We start from the raw sequence: 22869 nt of genomic DNA, 5'->3' as shown, positions 1-22869 counted from the left end.
AAGAATAACTAGCAAGATGTCCGAAAGTTGTCTACGTGAGATGCGGTGGACCTGGGCACGACATTTAATGGGGGAAAGAGGGGAAGGTCGGTTCTACAGAGTGTTGTTTACAGACAATGGGACTAGGGAATGGGGGGATTGGGGATAGTTGGGGAGTATTGGGGAAATAGGGGAATATTTACAAGCGGATATGGAGGCCAAATTCCATATTCGCAACATTGCACCCTTCTCTACCCTCGGGGCGTCCCGACCCGATAAATTTTTACCTATTTTAGTGTGGCACTCAGATGTAGTTCCCTCTACTATTAACTCTACCCTGAGTGCGACAGTTTTACAGATATTCACAAATGAGTAAATATGTCCCCCTGCGACGTTGCACCCTTCTCCTCTCAGAAACACACCCACAGGATAACCGAATCCGGAAAGAATTCGCAAACTAAACATACAGCCGGTAGGGAGCATTATTTACAAGACTACGCTGATATTTACACTACGATCCAGGACCTGTTTTTGGAGGAACACATGCAGATGTTATGCATAGAGAGAGCACGCATGCCAGCATCGATACACCAACCCACGAGTGCTCTGTGGCCTTACGGCCTTTAATAAAGTGCAGAGCACCCCATCCAAGCACCAAAAGCACCACCCCAGCACCACTCGGTGCAGTCACCATTGTTCAATGAATAAAAATAACTTCAACAACCCCTAACCCTGCAGGTGTCTCTTGCTCTTCGTGTGGTGCACTTGGCCTTCTTGCCTCTTTCAAAAATAAAGAAAGGCGCCAACCGCGTCCATTTCTATATTGTGGCCGTCAGGGGGCCAACTATTAGTGGTTCACCTGTTTGGCATAGGTGCCACGTTGACCCAGAGGTCCATCAATGGGTGGTGCTTGGCCGCAAAAGAACTGCGGTCCATGGTGGGCGGCCACAAACATTGCGGTCCATATGGTGTATCGATCCCAGCAGCAAGCAGCGAAAGTGCAGGCCCACAACTGCGGAGCCAGCACCTCTCTCTCCTCTCTCTCTGCCCCAAAGCCAGATCCTCGGAGGTGGGAGACAAAAGAAGCAGACAAGTGAGTAAGGTGGTAAGGGCGCAAAAGTGCACGCAATGTAAGGTAATGCACACTGGGGGCACATGGGAACCAGGTGAGACAGGTACGTTCCTACCGTACGCCCCCCCCCCCCCCACCAGGTAACCTACATGGCCCCTCCCTTACCCCTTACTGTATCCACACAACACAACACTACCCATAAACATCTACTTTACAAATCAACAAACGTCCCTACTGTCTTCCCCGTTCCTCCCATAAACCAAATTCGTCTTCTCTCCCTCCTAACCAATCAAATTTGCTATTTCCAACTCTCATCAAAATTTGCCATCTCCAACTCAACATCATAATTTGCTATCACCAATTCATCATCAGTCCCTCCTAGGGAGGGAGAGATGGAATCACCCCAATGTCTCATCCACGTCGTGATGCGTCTCACCAATCCACACAGCAATTCTCATTTCTGCAACACAAACAAAGAAAACACAGGTGTGGAGTCATCATCATCACCACAGTTAAGTGGCTGCGTATGGTGCGACAGGTTCATCAATCCTAACTATTTCCTAAATGACTTTAACAACTTTACACTACCCGGGGTCTTTCTCCGGCCAAACCATTGGCCCTCTTACACTATGGGTTCTAAAAACCAATTCCCATTGGCCAAACTGTGGTGCTCTTCAATTTGGGGTCTCACTCCCCCGATTCATCTCCCGGTGCCCTCGCACAATTTCTGGGCTGTGGCGTGTACCTCTCCCAGCGGGTCTACCCACCTGCACACCTCCACCACTGCAGTTGCCTCCGAGCTTACCTGCTCCTTACCCTAACCTAACTACCTGGGGAAGGCCCTCTGGCGCTCTCCCCACTCGGTGCCCTCTCTGGCACTGGGCTACCCGGGTCCGTCCTCCGGATCCTCGGGCCCCATCCACAACTCTACCGGCTCCCAGAGCCCACCTGCGGCCTCACCTGGCCGACATCCTCACAGTGGTGGAGTGCCCAACCAACTACACACACTAACAGGCTACACGCCCAGCCATTTCCACAACACTAATGCACCCATTCACAACACCATTCTGCAACCGCACCACAGATGCCAATATCCAACCACAATTTACCTGTACCCTCTACCTAACACTTACACTACCCGCCCCGGGTATCCGTGAAAGGGGTCCACTCTTCCCCCATCCACACCTTCGCACCATGCACACCACTCCGTACCACTTACTCCAACTCTCTCCACACACCTGTACTTGCACACCTGTGCTCTCATTCTTGGTGCCGCCTGCACCCTTCTCTCCCCAAGCGCATTCGCGCTGATCCACAACACTCATTACTCACACACTGCTCCACACACCTGTCCAGTTGCACACCTGTGCAATCACACCTGTTCAATTCTCACACAGCATCATCTCATCTTACTACTCCCTTCTGAAACTTGCGCTTCCCAGTCGTCCCTTTAAACTATTGCGCTCCCACGTCATTATCATCCACACTAATCTACCTGCGTCCCCACTACAGGTATCAGTCACTAACTAAACTTAACGTTACCTAATGTCATCTTCGCTAGATCCCTATCAATATAACCTAACCCACCCGGGCTAGTTTTCACTGCCATACACCCCATAAGCTATTGCTCCTTTGCCCCCCCATGGGAAGGATGGTGGATTTGCCATCCCACCCCATCGGGGGTCTCTCACTACCAATTTTGCACATCAAATTTCAACAAATCAAAAATTTGCCAATCACTACCCATCATCTGCCAATCACTACTGCCAATCCCTTGCCAATCATCAAATTTTGTTTTTCTCTAATTTTGGGTCCAAAACACTAACCTCATCACACAGTCTACTCACTACTGCCTCTCGGTGCGCCAATTCCTGTCCAAAGCCCGGCTCCGTAAAGCCAAGCCATGAATGCGGGTTGTTCTGTGCCAGCGGCTGGATGCGTCCGGCACTCGGTGCAGGGATGGGGGCTTACCCGGGCCGAGATCCCACGCACCATCTCGGCGTGGAGCCATCCCATGGCTCGATCTCGACCTGCCGGAATGCCTCAACAAAAAGTGGTCGCCATGACGACCCTTCCTATCCAGCCGCCCGCTCCGCCTAGTGGAGCCCGGACGCGGCCGTTCAAAACGAGGCCCGGCACGCACCGAGGGCCCGCTTCGGCTAAAAGTCGACCTAACCTCTAACCTGGTTACCGTCGATGCTTCACCTGGATTCTTACACGCATACGCTACCCCTTTCGTGCTCATACATCCAGCCGTCTCCATGCTCCTCGTACCTTTCCTTACACACCCAGGTACCCTCATTCCACTCACAGCCTTGGTCACACACCTGACCACCGAACACTTTGGCACACATTCGTTGGTCGCACACCTCACCAACACACCTCTTCGCGCCCCCTCCTCTGTCACCTCCTCTGTGACAATCACAGGTGTGCTCTCATTCGCACACCCAACCACGTGCCTCACTACCAATTCCAGCGTGCATTCCCACTCACGCTCTACCATTCCAGGTGTGCATCCTTTCTCACCTGTCACAACCAACTCACGCTCCGTGTCACTCTTACTACTCTCACCTCCACTCTTGACAGCGCACTCACCCTTACTCCCGACAGCGCACTCTTTCCTCATGCACCTGTCCGTTACACACCTTTCCCACGCACACTCTCCCGTTACACCCTCTGTAACACTCACCGCAGGCGTGCATTCTTCCTTGCCTTTGACAGCGCACTCTTTCCCCATGCACCTGTCCGTCACACACCTTTCTTGCGCACACTCTCCCGTCACACCCTCTGTAACACTTACCACACCGCGCTTCCATGTGCTCCCTCGCACACGCGCTACGACCGACTCACTCTCGCCAGCACCCTCACTCCTTGGCACGCACTTTTTCCTCACACACCCCAGAGTCGGACTTTCTCGCACACCTCCTTTTTCGCACACCAGACCTGTCGCACACTCCACCAACGGCCTCTCACGAACACCCGGGTCCATCTCGACCCCCAAGCTTCTTAAATCCCCTGGCGCATCATACGCACGACCATATTGGTCACCACTTACACCGGGTCCTCTTCCTCTTCGCTTCTCCTCCATCACCTGCGAATCCCTCATCCGGTTAATGAGCACATCATCACGATCCGAACACAGACTTTGGACCAATTCTTTTATCTCCTCTTTTATCTCTTTCTTATCCCCTCTCCGTCGCTTCTTAATTTCACTCACCCCTTCTTCCACTTCTTCTAATTTCTGCTTCACCTCTTTTATTCCCCGGTACGTCTCCTCAAGCTCGTCCTCCAAGGCTACCTTGACCGTTTCCATGTGCGACCTCACCTGCCGGTCCTTCGTCTCCATTACCTCTACCACCTCGTCCAACCTCGCTGTCAGTCCCTCACGTACCATCTGCCATTCCCTCTTTGTCGCTATTAAGTCGTTTTTTATGTCGTTTTGTGTCGCTTTTAAACCTCCCAATACCGCAGTGTTCCTTTGAACCTGCTCCGTTACTTCTTTTTGTCCCTCCGTCAGCTGTTCCACCTCCTGCGTCAGGTCCTCTATGCCCCCTTGTAACTTTACAGTCCCCTTTCTCACCTCCTTCTCCATGTGCTCCTTACAGTGCCTCACCTCCTCGCGCACTCCTCCGACCTCCTCACTCACTCCTCTTCTGATCTCCTCTCCCATCACTTGCATCTCCTGCCCAGATGCCACCCTCATCTGCTCCATTTCCTCCCTGTGAGCATCCAGTTTGGTTTCTACCCCCATTCTGACCCCCTCTATCTGCTGCCCCATTTGTTTAACTTCCCTTTCCGCTTGGTCCCTCATGTCCCTCAATTTGCCTTCCATGGTGTTTTCTAACCCCTCTAACCCTTTTTGCATCCCTTCCATTTGATTCTCTTGAGCGGCCATTCTGTTTTCTACCCCCATTAACCCCTCCTGTATTTCCCCTAATCTATTGTCTAATTTCCCAAATTTCTCGTCTAATCCCTTAAAATTATTGTCTAACCCCTCACCGGTACCCCTCGCTTCGTCCCTCATTACCCCCATTTCGTTTCCCATTACCCCCATTTGGCCCTCCAATCGCTCACTATCAGCCCTCATTTGCTCACTCTGAGCATCCATCCGGCTCCCCAAACCTCCAATTTGGTCTCCCATTTGTTCCATAAAGGCCCTCATTTGCAGCATAAAAAGGTTCGGATCCACCAGGGGCGCTGCCACGGTCGCGGGCGCGGTGACCAGCGAGGCGCCATTTTGCGCGTCTGCTACCCTCGCTGCTTCGCTCTCCTCACGTCCCTCAATTTGGTCCTGGACCGACCCTGCCTCACTCTCCTCTACCGGAACCCAGCTGTCTTGATCCGCCATAGCGCGACTTTCAAAATTCGGGTTTTTATTTCCGTAAAACAAATCGAATTTCGCCGTTATAATTTCGAGCGCGGAAAAAACGCGCTCCGGATCGAATTCTACCTCCCAAAGTTTGGGCCTAACAAATTTAGTCCCAGGTCCGTATCCGACACTCCTGACACCAAATGTTACAGACGCGGTTGTGGATGTTGGTTTACCGAGCGGTTTGGTATGACCACGTCTGCACAGTTTACCCGATTCCACTCGAACGTTGGCCAAATCGCGCTATGCTAAATCAATTGAGGAAAAAGACACAACGGCTGGGTTAAAATGACACGACACCAAGGGTTCAGTTCTCAAGACCTCCGGAGGAGGTTATATTAGGGCGGAAGGTCAGATTACAACTACAAGAGGGACAGCATAGAAAGGCAGGCACTTAGACACACTTATCTTATTCCCGACAGACCACAGATAAACAGGACAAAAACTGACTCACACGGGGATTGATGGCAAGGAAAGCGGGTATTCGATGGCCAGCACAAGGTGCACCTTGTGCTCAGGGACAGGATAGCGCGGCCCAAAAGATGCAGGAGGTCTCTCAGCGCTCGGAGGTAGTGACTTCTCTTTCTCCAAGCTGGGGGCGCATCTCCCGTCACATCCGGTTAGTCGCTGCGTATATCCGGCGGGGAGTGACACGCCCTCGGCTCGTTAGCTCCGCCCCAGATGGAATCGGTCCGCCCTTCTTATTGGGTGCGGGGGGGTTACCAGGCTCCGCCCTTGACGAGGAGCTGACAGCCAGCCCCTTCGTGGTAACCCTGTGGAGCGCATGGGTAATGGCGGCTAACCGAGCCGGAGTGAGGACGCACACTCCCCGCGCGCGCCGTTGTTGTAGTTGTTGTTGTAGTTGTTGTTGTAGTTGTTGTTGTAGTTGTTGTTTGGGGAAGAAGATGGGAGGAGGTATGGGAAGGTCCTACACTCACTACTGGTGCCATATAATCACATTCTGGTGCAACGAAGAGTCAGAATTAATGGAAACGAGTCCTTAACTGACATAGACTAAGAATAACTAGCAAGATGTCCGAAAGTTGTCTACGTGAGATGCGGTGGACCTGGGCACGACATTTAATGGGGGAAAGAGGGGAAGGTCGGTTCTACAGAGTGTTGTTTACAGACAATGGGACTAGGGAATGGGGGATTGGGGATAGTTGGGGAGTATTGGGGAAATAGGGGAATATTTACAAGCGGATATGGAGGCCAAATTCCATATTCGCAACAATATGTTAGAAAACCATATATCATGAAAAATGTTTGTCATCTAAAGCAGTGGTTTCCAAACCCATGGTCGCAACCCAAATGAGGGTCGCGAGGGTGTTCCTGAGGGTTGCGGGATGGTCTCAAAAAAATGAAATATTACAGTGTTATAAGGGGATTACTTCACTGGCACAATGTGAAGGATTATTGAAATAGTAATTAAAGTAGAATTAATTCAATAAAACTATATGAATAAACACAATGTATCAAAAAGATAGGTAATTAACAATGCATGTTCAGCGTTTAGGGTCGCCAGGCCAGGACAAGATTGTATACAGGGTCGCCACCAAAAAAGTTTGGGAACCACTGATCTAAAGGAAATACTCTGCACGGGCTTGCAAGGGATTAAAAGGGAGAGGGTACAGATGTGAGGGGGTTAGCCATCGCAATTCCACACTTGTGATGTCTGGATGTCTGTGCAAGGGTCTCGTTGAAAAGGTGAATATGATGTTTGTGTTTTGTGCTTGGGCCTTCCTTACCAGAAAACTATCTACCCCTCTCCCCCCCCCCCCACCCCCCACCCCCCCCAATCCTCCCATCCTCCCTTGCTGGGTAAAATAGGTATGATGGGTAAAATGGCCTGCTGAGTTGATCCCTCATTTTTAGCTCACCTGGAACGAAGTTCAGGGGAGCTTGGCACAAATTATATTTGTTGTGTTGTGACTAAAGTTTGTTCACGACATAAAAACAAAATCGAGGTCGAAGGGTCTACTGGGGTCAAAGTGGATCCAGGTTTGACCCCCCAAAATAGGTATTTGCTTTCTTTTCTGAAACTATACACACGATTTCGATGAAACGTGACCACAACCTTCACCACCCATGCTGTCCCAAAGTTTGTTCACGGCATTAAAAAAAATCTGCCGTTTTGGGGTCTATGGGGGAGTTGCCCCCCCAAAATAGGTATTTGCTTTCTTCTCAGAAACTATACACACGATTTCGATGAAACGTGACCACAACTTTCACCACCCATGCTGTCCCAAGGTTTGTTCACGGCATTTAAAAAAAACTGTCCTTTTGGGGTCTATGGGGGTGTGTGGGGGGGGGGGGGTTTGTAGAGGGCGGAGGTGGGGGTTGCCCCCCCAAAATAGGTATTTGCTTCCTTCTTTTCTTCTCAGAAACTACACACACAATTTCGATGAAGCTTCGCCACAACATAATCACCCATGATGTACCAATGTTTGTTTAAAGCATTAGAAAAATTGGGGGTCTTTTAGGAGGTATATGGGGTTGGGGGGGGGAGGGTTGCCCCCCAAAATAGGTATTTTTTTCTTTGTTTAAAGTCTTATGATTGTATTAGTATGATTCTACATGCTGCCCTGTCTTCTAGCAACCATTGAAATTGGTTTAAAATACCCTTAGTCGGTGCAGTATACTGTTTATTCTTCCAGGTGAGCGCCAGGGGTATTGCCCCTATGTTTATGCATTTATCAGTCCCATCGACCTGTTTATGCATATCCATCTGATCCAACTGCAGATATTGTTTTCCTTATTCACAATTACGGCAGACAACAACACTATGCACACATGACACTCTCTCATACCATTTGATCGATTCCTTTGGAGCATTACAATTTTGAAAGGTGCTTGCATTGCTGTGATGTAAAGTGTGGAGTTAATTATTTCTTCACCCAAAAACTGGTACTCACCTTGTTACCCCTGTTACTGTGTTTTGATTATTTTGATGTATCTCATTATTATATTTTGATTTCTCTCACAGAGCCGACATGGTGACAACCCCTCACAAGGATAAGGTCGTGCACAAGGTAAGATTTCCTAGCTTTCAATGAATATCTGGAATTTAAATTGTATTTTTCAGTATTTTATTTCACAGAGAAACAAAAGGAAAACAAGAAAGCATCTGAAAATGCAAAGCCACTTTGTATTCAGACTTATTCTTCTTCCGTATGCAAAACATAGGAAAAACGGCTAAAATAAAATACCAAAAAATTTGATGATTGTAGGTGACCTGGTTCTCTTGATCTCAAAACTAATGTGCTTCAGTGGCCCAATATGCAACCCCTGCTCAAAGTTTCAAGTCAATCAGATGAAAATTGACAATTTTATGCAACCTTGACCTTGACCTTTTGATCTAAAAACAAACAATCGACTTGTCGCTTTTGATTGGTAAACCAATTGAGTGACCCAATATGCAAATTCGTAAAATATCAGGTCAATTGGATGAAAATTGATTTTAGGCAATGCCAACCTTTGACCTTTTGACGAAATCATTAATTTGTTTTTTCCATATCCTCATATTAAAGCTTTGTCGAAAATTTCATGGCAAAGATCAAATGGTAAATTAAAATTTCAGGTCAATTGGGTGAAAATTGATGATTGTAGGTGATGCTGATCTTTGAGCTTTTGACCAAATTATTAATTTGTCCTCTCCATTTTTATCATAATAAAGCTTTGGTGAAAATTTGTAGATTTGATTGAAAATTTGAAATATATATTTTTTTTTTTTTAAACAATTTTATTTATTTATTTGAGATGAGAGGATTCCTTTGAGAGCCATACATGGCTACCAGAGTGGAAGAAGTCAGTAACCCAAGAGTGGAGTTGGCTTTGGATGCCGGAGAGTTTGGAGAGCAAAGCGGAATGCCAGACTGTGTTGATCGCTTGAAATATGTCTCGATGAGACGGCCCTGATGCCATGTATGATATTGAGGGCCTCCATCCATTGTTGGGTGAGTAGAAGCAGCATGGCCATGGTCTGAATCAGAATTCAGAACTCAGACGAGGTCATTGGAGAAAAGGAACAATTTTATGTCAACTGCAATTATGAATTATATGACCTTGCTGATGGTTGGAAGTAAACTGATAGATCTGTGGTTAAGGGGATCGGTTTTTGCACATTTTTTGTATTACTGTGATGTTGGCTGATTTCCAAGCAGATGGAAGATGACAGGATGAAAAGGGTGGAGAGAGGATGTGGAAGGGCAAAAGAGCAGGTTTTTATGGCACGTGAGCTGATGCCGTCCGGTTCAGTTGCAGAGTCTGGGGTTGCTAGAATCTTCTCCACCTTTTCAGCAGTTGGACGTGACAGGGTAGTGTGGATACAGAAAGATCGGGGTTGGGGGACACAATATTTGGAAGGAAACACAGAATTGAGGCATTCAGTCTTCTAGTGACCCCCGCTCTAGCGGGGAAAATGGCCTTAAAACGATCATTCAGTCTTCTAGTGAGGTACCATTTGGAGAAAGGGAAGGGATGGAAGAGGAGCATACTCCAGAGACAGACTTAACAAGTCGCCACCAGGTTTTAGAGGGAGACAAGTTTGAAAGTTCATTCTTCAGCTTGGACAGATATTGTTTTCTGGCTCTCCTGAGAGTAGACACACACTTGTTGCGGGCCTTGTAGATTGAGCTTTCCTTCGGTCTGATTTGTTTTCCAGGAGATGAATGCAAGTTGTTTCAGAGCAATTCCCTCACCACTTAAGAGTACCATGGGCAGGAAGAAGGGTATGATAACTGAAGATGTGATGGAATGAAATCATAAAGGTTTCTGTGGAAAAAATTCCCATGCTGCGTTAATATCAGGGGCGATAGATATCGGACACCAGTTCTGAAGTGTGATGGCTGCTTGCAGTCCCTTCCAGTTTGCCTGAGTGAACTGTCAGACTCACTGGTGCTGAGGCTGTTCTCAGATCATAGCTAGAGAGATGTTGATCTTCACAAGCACGTGAACAGATGAAACAATTTGAGCAGAGGAAGAGCACCATACATTGGTAGGGATGTTTGTCCAGAAGGGACGATTCGCCATTGACAGAAATCCTGGTGGGAAAGTTTACAGATTGGGTCAGTCCCATGGAGTCACAGAAGTCCTTTGGCTGGTGGGAGAGGTTCCAACACCTAGCCAATTAGCATGGTGATAATTAAAATCACCATAAATGAGAAAGAGAGTTGCGATGAGTGGTTAAAAGTTGGTCCATGGTTAAAGTGACGAGTCATTAAAAGTATGTTGTCTCTGCATGAGAGTGTGATTGAACTACTTCTGGAAGGCAGTTCCACAAACAGAAAAAAGGAACTAAAGAGTGGACGTGAGTGGTAAACCTGGATTTTGGAATTTTTACCAAGAGGGTATAAACTATAGAAGAAGAATGTGTACATCCTTGAGGAACTGGGATGAGTCAGAGAGCTGAGAGGCCAGGAGCTTGACCGACAGAGAAGAGGTGGTTTAAAAAAAAAATTTTTAATAACAAATGTCGATAATCTGAAAATTTAAGTCAGAAAAGAAATTGTGAAAATAAAATAATGGTCATCAACAATGGACCAGAAAGGACGGAATTCCATTAGTTTACTTGCAATTGAGAACACATTCATGACATCCCTGTCATATTATGACATTGTCGAGGAATTCTCAATCAGCCAGACACAACGGATGATTATGTGTTCTACTGTCAAACAGGTAAGAAATTGTTAATTACCGGTTATACCATGGGCAGGTCAATTAGTCAATTGGTCTCTGCCACCGAAGGTGGATGGAGGTTATGTTTTCACCCTTATCTGTCTGTTTGCTGGCGAACAATATATCTCAAAACGTTGCGGATGGATTCAGAGCAAATTTGGCAGAGAGGTAGTGTATGTGACAAGGATAAAATGATTAGATTTTGGTGAAGATCCGGATCTGGATCCGGCTCGTAAGATTTTTTTTTTAAAGTGATTCTTCACCATTGGGAGATAGGGCCAAAAACGATATATAGCAGGATACCTCAAAAGGTTATGGACGGATTTGGACAAAACTTGCTGGAGAGGTATATCCAGACTTGGCATTTAATATGGAATTTTTTTTTCTTCTTGACTTGGGTTTACTTTCTTAACTCAGTATATCAATCTGGTGAGTTTCTTTTACACTTTGGTGATTTATTTGTTAAAAGAACCATGTCACATTGTCTGTCGCAGCAAGATGTCAACAACAGGATTATATCACAGGTGGCGTGGCAAAATGTACGGACAGGTGCATTTGATGATTGGCTTCACAGTCGGGTATACAAGGGTTGTTGCGTTCTGTATTAGTGGAAAACAACTGCTGTACGTCTCCAAAAGTTATTGCCGCTTCCTCTGGAGATGGTCCGTCAACTCGACAATGCTGTTTGTCATGGAGTGGTGGCTTTACGAAATTACGGCATGAAACAGCGTGCTATTGCTCGGCAGTATGGCATCACTCAAGGTCAGGTGTCAAAGATCCTCAAACGAAATGCTCAGAGGGGTGTCCCTACTCCAATATCGAGGCCAGGACGTCCCCTCAGAACCAAAAGGAGGGATGATCGCCAGCTGCACCGGATAGTCTGCAATGGCCGTACCAAGTCAGTTAATCGGCTTAGGGCTGAGTGGCAGCAACTGACAAATGTGCCTGTATCCAGAAGGCTAGTCGACCAACGACTGGTTCAAGCAGGCTATCGTGCCAGGCGTCCCCTGAGAAAGCCACGCCTGACCAGACAACACCGCCAGCGCCGATTGCAGTGGGCCAGAGAGCACCGTCAATGGCAGCCAGGACACTGGAATCACGTGATCTTCAGTGACGAGTCTAGATTTCTGGTCTATCGTCAAGATGTCCACATCCGAGTGCACAGACAAGTGCATGAAGCCTACAACAAAGATTGTATAGTGCCAAGAGTCCAAGCTGGAGGTGGTGGGGTGACCGTTTGGGCTGCTTTTCATGCAGGGGGCAAAACTGACCTGGTTGTTCTGAATGGAAACCTGAACCAGCTCAAGTACAGGGCCATTCTGGAAGAAACATTGCTTCCATTTGCTCGTGCAGCCTTTCGAGGAAACTTTGTCTTCCAAGATGACAATGCACGGCCTCATCGTGCTCGCATGATCCAACACTTTCTTGCTGACCGTGGTGTAGAGTATATGGAGTGGCCTGCCATGTCCCCGGATATGAATCCGATAGAGAACTTGTGGGCAGAATTAACGCGTCAAATCGACCACTTGGACCAGCAGCCGACCTCTGTGCGTGAATTGCAGCAGGCTATTGTCACTGCATGGCAAGCGATTCCTGTCCAAACCTTGGCACATCTCGTGAACAGCATGCCTCAACGTGTACGTGCTCTCCTGAATGCTCGTGGGGGTTACATGAAGTACTGAACTGTAATTTTACTGTCCGTAATCCCAGTCGTAATTTAACTTTTGTTTTTGTTAAAAAAAAATTTGGCTAATGTGCAAAATAAAGAGATACTTCTGGAAAACGTACAGAAGTTTAACACAATACTGTCCGTGAATTGAGTTCGATATCAGTTTAAATCACTTTCAAGGATCAATTTATTTGTTTCGAAATGTCAAATGTGGTTTTTGTTTCTTTTAAAGGTCACATTAACAAAATCTAGAATAATTTCAACATAATTCCAATGAACTTTTGGTTCTAAGACATCTTGAAAAGTAAGTTCACCCCCACAAAAAAAATATTCCATATTAAATGCCAAGTCTGTATGTGTGTGTGACAAGGACTAATCGATTCGATGTTGGTGAAGATCTGAATATGGATTCAGATCCGAGAATTATTTAATTCTCAAGTGATTCTTCACTATTGAGAGAAAGGGCTAAAACCGATACATAGCACGATATTTAAAAAAGTTATGGACAAGTCATGAATAAACTTGGTAGATGAGTTGGGTAGGTGACAATAACAAGCCGATTAGATTTTGGCTCAGGTCCGAATCCAGATCCGGCCTATCAGTGGGATACAAAACAAACTGTTCAGCCGAGCGGATGTATGCTCTCTACCGAGTGCCGTTCTAGTTAATTATGTATTTATTGATTACTTCTGTATGATAATTAATTAAGTAGTTCATAGTGACTCTGTGCATGCTCCGTCCTGACTCGCTAGCAGTCTGGGTTGTATTACGTTTAGGATAGGAATGACATGTTTCGTATTGCGTGCATCTTGCGTGCAGTAATCAGGGGATGGGGAGGAGGGGGGGGGGGGGGCGAAAAAATTGTGGGCCTGGGGCCCACAAACTGTTTAGTCCAACCCTGATCACAGGTAACAAGCACCCATTATAGTCTCAATGGAATGACACTGTCCTCGTCACATAAGAACGTACCTCCTCGGCTCAAATACCTTTTTCCTTTTCTTGTATTTTTCCTCAGGCTGAAGAAAGCAAGAAGATATTGGTGCCTTTGGCCCAGGATTTCAATTCCGAGAAAGGAGAGAAAGTTGCGAGAGAAGAAAAGGACGATGAGACAGAGGGGAGAAAGCGCGATAGCAGTAAACTGTAAGTTGTTTGTGAAACAGATAGGAGCATTTTTTGAAGACATTACAGTAATATCTCGATTTACAAACACTATGTGTTCCTGAAAAGTAGTTCTTAAATCGAGAGTTTGTAAATAGGGAGTGATTTTTTTTTCTTCATACAAATCTACCAGATAAAACCCAATGTCATTTTGTGTGTTTGTACAGATATCTGTCCCCCTTCATAAGGGCAGCTTTTAAAGGCCAATGTTTTCACACGATTGTGTGTTCACTACGGTCTATTTTTGAGGATAAAACAAACTCGAAAAACATTTCCCATAAAAGAGTAATTATGTCTCTTCTATTGGAATTGTAGATGGGGGCTTGCAAACCGAGCCTCAAGGGCGGTGCACAGAAGCGTTTAAAAAAAAAAAAAAAAAATACAAGGCACAGGGAGGTGAAATTCGCTGCATGTGTGATGTACAACACGCGAAGAGTTAATAAACAAGTGTTCATTTACATCTGTATGATGCTAATAAATAAATATATAAGCACACCTGACACTAGACCGAGGCTTCGGACTTTGGCATGCTTACGAGGCTGCACCATCGAATAAACTGTTTCAGCCCGTCATATTTGACGGGCACAATGTTTACACTGGTTATGATATAATGGGAGATGCGTTCCCCCAAAAAGATTCCACCACAAAATTCAATCATAATGGAGAGAATAATAAAAAAGGAACACTAATAATAATAATTATAATAAGCAACACTAATAATAATGGAAAAGACAAATAATAATAAAAAAGTGTTTTTTGCACTGGAAGGTGTCACACATTGATCACACACATACAGGTCAGGTCAGTCTTTTGGGACTGCCACTGGTAACATGTAACCCAGTGCTTCCTACCGCACGGCCGGGTTGTCGGCGACAAAACCGACGCCCCTTACTGACTTTGCTAGTGGGGAGGTTGACTGTGACACCCTGCCAGGACTAAAAACAACAGCTGACAAAAGGAGGATGAGCTCCCTTTGAGAGGCAATGGGCATCCAGTGCAGAGATGGTGTATCCTAAAAAACACCCAATCGGTGTTGGAAAAATAATTTTTTCCACTTGGCCTAGTTACACCATCCTGCACAGTGGTCCTGTGAAGAGGCTTCCTTGTTTCAGGACTAATTGAAGGTTTTCCCAGTTTTTCCTCTTTTTTTCTTTGTAGTCCTTTACAAATTAGCCGCTTTCAGCCTTGTTAATGGCAAACGAGAAAAAAAAAAAAAAAATCCCCATGATTTCCTATATGTTGTTGCGTATTCGCAAGTCCAAAGTCACGTGCAATATCTGAAAGGCAGGAACCAGCGTCAAGCCATCTTAGAATTTCTAATTTACTTTCTAACGATACCACTTTAACGATCTTTCTTTCCAATCATATCACTTCCTTTAGCACTTATCTTCCTTTTAGGAGCCACAGTAATGGATGAAAACAGTACAGTAACATGTACTGTACATGTACTGTTATAACATGTACTGTACTGTAATGCACAAGAATGTTTGAGAAAATAAAATACACTTTAACACTGCACAAACATGATGATGTAGCCATGCAGGAGAGAATGAGAGAAGCGACGCTCTGACATCATCATCCTGGATGTAAGCGAGTGCTGCTGTAGCGTTTTGTAGCGAGATGTGTTTATTTTAAAACACGACCTCATGATATTTTGTTCAAGAAAAAGATCCGGAAATCACTCTCTCTCTCTCCTCTCCCCCCACCCCTCTCCTCTCCTTCCCTCCCCTCTCCTTCCTCCCCTCCCCTTCCTCCCCTCCCCTTCCTCCCCTCCCCTTCCCCCTCCCCTCTCCCCTCTACCCTCTCCCCTCCCCCCCTCTCCTTCCCCCCCCTCCCCTCTCCTTCCCCCCTCTCCTCTCCTTCCCCCCCTTCCCTCTCCTCCCCCCCTCCTTCCCCCCCCCTCCCCTCTCCCCCCCATTTTCCCCTTTCCCACTCCCTCTGCAGGCAACGCCAGTACTTCAACGAGTTTAAATTGGTAGTTGAAGACTGAGTTGACTGAAGTTGAGCAAAAGTTTGTAATTTCGGGTTTTGAGGTCGTAAATCATTTCGTTATTAAGGTTGAAAGTTTGTGTAAATTAGAAGTTCGCAAATTGGAATATTACTCTGTTCTTGTTTCACTGATAACTTTAACGTTTTTGTTATCAGGACTTCCATGTTGTATGAGAAAAGTAAGAAGCTAAAGACAGCGATTGATATGATGAAAGAAACTGACACCAATGGTGAGTTAGTGTGTGTTGTGTTCACATGCATACCTTTCCTTTTCCTATCTGGACTATTGCTACTGCTGATGCTTCAAATTTGATTTGCAATTACTTTCCCCACATTTGTTGATTTTTGGCTGGAATGGTATGGGATTGTATAATAATACCATAAGTCCTCCATTTACTTTGTGGAAGCATTCCTGGAAAACACTGTTGGGTGAAACAATTTAAATCTAACCTCATTTTACCCATTGACTGAATGATAAAAATTTTATTGTACATTCTTGGGGGCATTTTTTGATAATTTCCAGGAAAAAAATCTACCATATAAAACACAGTTTGTGTGTTTGTACAGATGGCTGTCCCCCTTCACAAAGGTAGGTTTTAAAGGCCAATGTTTTAACGTGAATGTGTGTTCACTGCGGTCTATTTTTGAGGATAAAACAAACTTGAAAAAACATTTTTCCATAAAAGAGTAATTATGTCTCTTCTATTGGAATTGTAGATGATGGCTTGGAAACCAAGCCTCAAGGGGAGTGTACAGAAACGTTGAAAAAAAAAAAGCGCAGGGAGGTGAAATTGGCTGCACGTGATGTGCAACACGTGCAAAGTAAAACGAGTTTTCATTTACGTCCTTAGGATGTCTAATAAATAAAGAAGATATAAACACACCTGATACGAGGCCGAGGCTTCAGACTTTGGCACGCTCACGAGGCTGCACCGTCAAATAAACTGTTCCAACCCGTCATTTTTGACGGACTTTTTACTCGTGCTAAACAAGTAACAAGGAGCTGACACTGTGGGTCCCCTACTTTTCGGTGGTATGAGGAATCGATCTTTGTAATATGAAAGCTAAATCTTGAACGGTTTTTGAAATATCATGTAACAAGCCCAGTTACCAAGATGGTTGCCATGGCAACAGAATTCAGCCAACTACAGCCTGATCTACTCAGGTTGAGATAACGTCAAGAGGAATAGATAGATATCTGCAATATGAAAGCTAAATGTTCAACGTTTTAAAAAATATTGTCGTGCGAATCCCTCAAGGTTAACACCAGGGACCGCGGAAGACCAAACGGATTTAACGGAGGCGACAACCAACTCGGAATCGGCTATAAAACGCGGGAGAAGAAGAAGGGAAGAGGAAGAGGCGGCAGAGCTTACCGAGAGCAAACCGACGGCAGCTCCGATCCTGCAGGGAAATTAATGAACTTGAGCAAACACAAGATTTAATGTACAAAGATAGAGATTTATTACGGACCTGATACAATGGACACGATGGAAGAAACTAAATCCTACGTTGGGACGTCCCCACACCAGACTTAACAACAGGACACAGGAATGAATGAAAGGAAAATAAAGCGTGATGGCGTGTATTTGTGAATGTGGTGCGTCTTAACTGTCTGTCTTTCAACGCGGCCCCGTCCGGCTCCAAGCTCCGAGTCGATCGCACACGAGGCCCCAGCACCACTCCAAGCTCCAGAAGCACCGAGCACCGCTCCAAGCAGAACCAAAAGCACCACGCGTCCACGCAGGGCCAGCGATCCCCACACGAGGTCCACCGCGAAGAGAGAGAGAGAGAACTGAGACAGGGAGAACAGCGCCTAGAGAGGAAGCCAAGAGCGCGAGGAAGCCACAAGCGCGAGGAAGCCACGAGCGTGAGGAAGCCAGGAGAGCGAGGAAACCAGGAGAGCGAGGAAACCAGGAGAGCGAGGAAACCAGGAGAGAGAGAAAGTCGTCCAGCGCCCCCTTTTATAACCTGGACTGTGACGTCGGTCTCGGCACGCCCCCCCAATCAGCGCCTCGTAGCTTCCCGCCGTTCACCGAACCTTCCAGCGCCTTCCCTCCAATCAACAACCTCTTCGCGTCTTCGCGCCTGCCGCCCTGATTGGCTGGAGGTTCGTGCCTTCTGCGCCAACCAATCACACGTTCCCTGTGGCGTGGTCACAGTTCGTCCCACGCGATGTTGCTAGGCCTGTCGGAGGTGTGGCCGGCGGCGGCCATCCGGCAGTACCCCGATCTGGCTTCCTGCCTGTTTTCCAAAGTCGTTGTGGTAAGGGAGGGGAATTATTTAATGTTGCACTAAGGACCTATCGAAGTGTTTATATGAGTATGCATTGCCATAAGGGACAAAGGTTTGGCTACCAGGTCTGACACACAGGGGTTTATCTTAGTCCCTACGGCCTACACTATTTATCACCCGAACACATCCTTGTATGTTCACAGGTATACTCTTATCCTGACAAACCACCTAAAACACAGAACTTATTACAGGGTAGATTCCCTATCGCGACAGTCGAAGCATGTTACCTATACAGATCTACCTGGCTCTAGATATTCCTTTACCCCACCGACATAACACAGCCCCCCCCCCCCCCCCCCTCCCCTGGAACCATAGCTCCTGCTAGGTTCACTGCAGGCACTACCATTCCAGTCTTAACACTTACCATCTCACACTTAATTAACCTATGAAATAAATCAGGAGGGCTGTGGGAAGTGAGCCGGACTTCCTACCTATTCTCCTTAACATGCTAATCCCCTTAACAACCATGCAATCAAATATTTACAATCATTTCGATTCGTCGTTCCTGCGGAGGGAGGAAACAAACAACACTCAAAAACTAACTTCACCACAAACCTCAGCCTGAACTTGCAAAAATTCAAAACTCTGTAAAACATTTGTACATAACCCGGTCTACAGACCGCGTCCCCCGGTGGATGCCACAAGATGCAACCTTGCACCCCTAAATTTCAGCGGGCCCTGTCCAGGTGTTACAGGTGAGTGACATGGCTCTGTGGATTTCGCCCTCATTCTTGCAACACAAACCCCTTATCCACTCATACACATTCCTTAAATCATCACATAGAATCATTAATAAGCACGTATTTCACCCCCCTGCAGGACCATGGCATTGATGTCATATTCATGGTGTGCATTTCTTTCAACTAGGAAGCGGGGAGGGACCACACAACTAAGATGGTGAGGGTGCTTCAGGCTGTGGTGCCCGCAGTCCCAAACACAAGTCAACCGACTCACAAGTTCATTGCCCCTCCCCCCCCCCCCCCTTTACCTCTTGGCCCCGTGACAGCCCAACAGCCCTTTCCGCCGTTACCCCCGCCGGTGAGGGTCTCCAAACCCCAGGCTCCTCCCTGGCCTCCTGCTTCCGTGCAGGTCCACGGGTCGCCGGGGGTCTCCTTTGCCCCCACTGCGCCCAACCAGACCCTCCACCGGCGAGCTCCAATTTCCAGATACCACTGGCTGCCAGGGGTAATTGCCGCAGAGGGGGGGGCCGCAGGCATCGCTCCTCCGAGCTTGATTTGTACCTGCGGGCACACACACCTTCCCCACCCACAATATCCCAAACACATTTCCTCCCTCGCTGCCATTCAAATTTTCAGCACAATTCCGAGCAGATGGTACAAAAGATGTTACAAAAAGTTGCCATGGCCTGCTATTGTGTGAAGTCCCCATTCACATTGAATCACATTTTCTTTTCCAACACGATACTCACTACTCATTCTCCATTATCTCCACTCTCACGACCACATGAAAACACATCACCACAACACTAACACAAACGCCACCCACAAGACTCTGTGGCACACATTCCATCCCCCTCACCGACCATGTCATCACTCGCACCCGCCGCCCAACTCCAAATTTCCTAAGCAAGCCCTGAAGCCTGGGACAGTAACCATCAAGGCCTTACCTCTACCTTGATGTACAGGTAACTACGGTTGGTCAGGTTCAAAGGTGCCATCCACCCTAGAATCCCAAAATGTATCATTGGGCCAATCAAATTTTTCCAAATTTCACTTTTCTCCCCACGATACTGGCAGCTATGTGGATCTGCCTCCAATGGTGAACTGTTCGAAACAACTACCTGTGGCCACGACAGCTCCGCACCTCTACCGTGCAAGGGTCATCGGGACAAGGTGAGCAGTCAAAATTCCAACATGGCCCATGTGTCCATAAGGGTGCGACCCACCATCCATCCTTTGGCCCCCCTGCGAGGAACACGGCTGCACCAGCCCCAGCTGGCCAATGTGGTGAGCACCTGCTGCTAACAACACTACCGCACGCACAACCTCGGCCCTGGGGGAGACGGTCGCAGTGCATGGCTTTGCCCGCACGTCACCTACGCCGCCTTGGTCCCCCAGTCCACAGAACCACAGCCCCCCAGTGCCCACCCACACTTGACCACACCAAGGTCCAGTCGACAGCCATGCTCCACGAGGAGACCCACCCAGAAGACATGGTCCACACACCTCGGACATGAACAGCACCACGTTGACCCTCAGACTACACAACTACATTCCCATAACCCCGCGTCCCAAATATTGGCACAGTCGCCCCCGCAACCAGTTGAAGGCTGTGTCTTGCTAACCTATGAATTTTTATTCCAGCCTCCAACACTCTGGTCTACACACCTGGATCAATAATGGTGTCACTATACAGTGTCCACCATTTCTCTTCACAAAATTCACCCTTAAATTTGCATCTAACCCACAGATTACCCATGCCAAACATTTTTCATATTTTACTAAACTCACCAAAGAAAGATGCTTTGCCATACACATGCCAGCCAAGCATGGCCCATATGCTCGGCGCGTTACACATTCCCGATTCATCAATCCCAAGGCTCTCTTCCCAAACCGAGTCCACAAATCATAATGGAACATCTGTGGAAGGTCACTCTCACCCCCATCACATTCCACAGATGCCCCAATGGTTGTCCGGCAGGCTATCTCCATCCCTGTCCATGGGGTTCGACCCGCATCCATAGCCCAGCACAGCATGGCAGGTCACCACATGCTGGCTGTCCCAGAGTCTCAGGGAGAGGGTGTCAGGGCGCATGCCCGGGTGGTCACATCAGGCCCATATTGGCCGTCCGCGGTGCCACCACCAAAGCGCGACCCACCACACCTCCCCCTAATGGTCCTCAATATCTGCCATCCCAGGCTTGAGAAACCACCTCGGACCCCCCTGAAGGTCTTAGCCCCCACCAGGGTCCGGTGACCCTGCCGGCCCGAGCCATACGCTCGGGCGGCGCCCCGATGGACAAGGGACGCCACACTCCACCAGACCCCCCGTGGGGCCCAGGTCGTACCACGACACCCATGGCTGGACCCCACGTCCAAATCTCGCCAGTGCAGCCCCCCAGCTGGCTGGCATTACCAAATTTTTAAAGGGGCAACTTTTGCCCGAGGCCATCCCCAATGACCTCTCCTGGTCTACATTCCGCAGCCTGGGGACCAACTCCCTCCATGGCTGCTCCAAATCCATTTCCCATTTTAATGTAAATTTATTTTTCCTTTTAAAAATTTTGGCCCCAGGTGTCCAATAACCACAGCTGCAGGTAACAACTCCCTCAGGTTGTTCTGCCCCTCCCTGCAGCTGGTCCAAATTCCCTACAGGGACCAAATCTACCGAGGCTCCATCTCCCGATCCTCCAATATCCAAATCCAGCCCGGAGCCAAAACACTCCCCCAACTGGTTGTCCAATTTCGGAGCCTCCGGTACCCAATCAGTGTGCACGGTGAGGGTCCCCTCAGTCACTTCAACCACCTCCTCGGACCGACTCACCTCATCCCCCAAGCTCCTTTGTGCCTGCTCAAACTTTACCTCCATGGGACTGTCCCAGGTCCCCAGCCGCTGTGTCACATCATGCTCATCATCCCCATCAATAATGTGCAGCCCCGACAGGTCTTCCCCAATAAATACCCGGTCTGGCTCCATCACACGGACCCCCAATACCTCTACCCCCCTGTTGCTCTGCACCACCGCCCTGGTGCTGCACCATTCCAAATTCATCCCCCTGTTGAGGTGTTGTGACATCCACCCGGCCCCGATACACCTCCAGGCCAGCAGGTGGGAAACATTGTCCATTTACCTGTTGACACTCCACATTCACCTGTGGACACTCCACGTTCCCCTGTGCACATTCCCCATTTCCTTCTAAATTTAATTTAATTGCCATTCCCGGCTCCTGAGCCTCGTGCACATCTGCATGGGCCGTACTCTCCTCCATTCCCAATTTGGCTTCCCCCCGTTCCGATTGAAATTCTGCCACCCTTGGCTTCTCCTGGGCCCCATGTGAATCATTCCTTCGTTCTTTCTTTATCTCATTCGTTTGCCCACATGGGGTTTTCGTTTCTTTAACCTGAGCATCCAATCTTTCACGGCCTCCCCTCATTATCCCCCTCAGCTCATCAATTTTATTTTCCAATCCTTCAATGTGTCCCTCCAATCGATCACTCTGAACATTCATTTTGTTTTCCAATCCCCCAATTTTCCCTTCCAACCACTCTCCCTGAGCTTCCATTTTGTTTTCCAATCGCTCACTGCTGCCGCTTATTAATTCCCTCATAAATTTCATTAAGGCCTGGCTGTCTATGGGGCCATCCCTACGGCGGGGGAAGCTCCACCACTACTCTCTACCCCAACTACCTCTGACTCACTTCGAAGGCTCAAAGCCCCTTCCATTCCCTCTTCCATCTTGCTCACCTCCTCCATCCGTTAAGAGGAGGTCGTCGGTCGTGGCCGGCGGCGGCCATCCGGCAGTGCCCCGATCTGGCTTCCTACCTGTTTTCCAAAGTCGTTGTGGTAAGGGAGGGGAATTATTTAATGTTGCACTAAGAATGAATGAATGAATGATCGTTTTTAGGCCCGCTTGATTTTTCAAGATTGATCTTGAAGATCATTGATCAAGAAGCTTGATCAAATGATTTTCCCCGCTAGAGC

At 47.6% G+C, this 22869-nt stretch overlaps 1 protein-coding gene across 1 annotated transcript in view; it reads left to right on the top strand.

The window, feature by feature from the left end:
- CWC27 (CWC27 spliceosome associated cyclophilin) overlaps positions 1-22869 on the top strand; it is a 70695-nt gene that overhangs the window by 34737 nt on the left and 13089 nt on the right. The window contains exons 10-12 of the mRNA XM_068103416.2: positions 8407-8452; positions 13781-13905; positions 16069-16142. Coding sequence (XP_067959517.2) covers positions 8407-8452; positions 13781-13905; positions 16069-16142 — 245 coding nt within the window. The remainder of the gene's footprint in view (positions 1-8406; positions 8453-13780; positions 13906-16068; positions 16143-22869) is intronic.

Source organism: Myxine glutinosa, chromosome 8, assembly GCF_964187855.1.
Source record: "Myxine glutinosa chromosome 8, kmMyxGlut1.1, whole genome shotgun sequence".
NCBI lineage: Eukaryota > Metazoa > Chordata > Myxini > Myxiniformes > Myxinidae > Myxine > Myxine glutinosa.
Note: the sequence above shows the minus strand (reverse complement) of the source record. Positions and strands in the feature narration are given on the sequence as shown.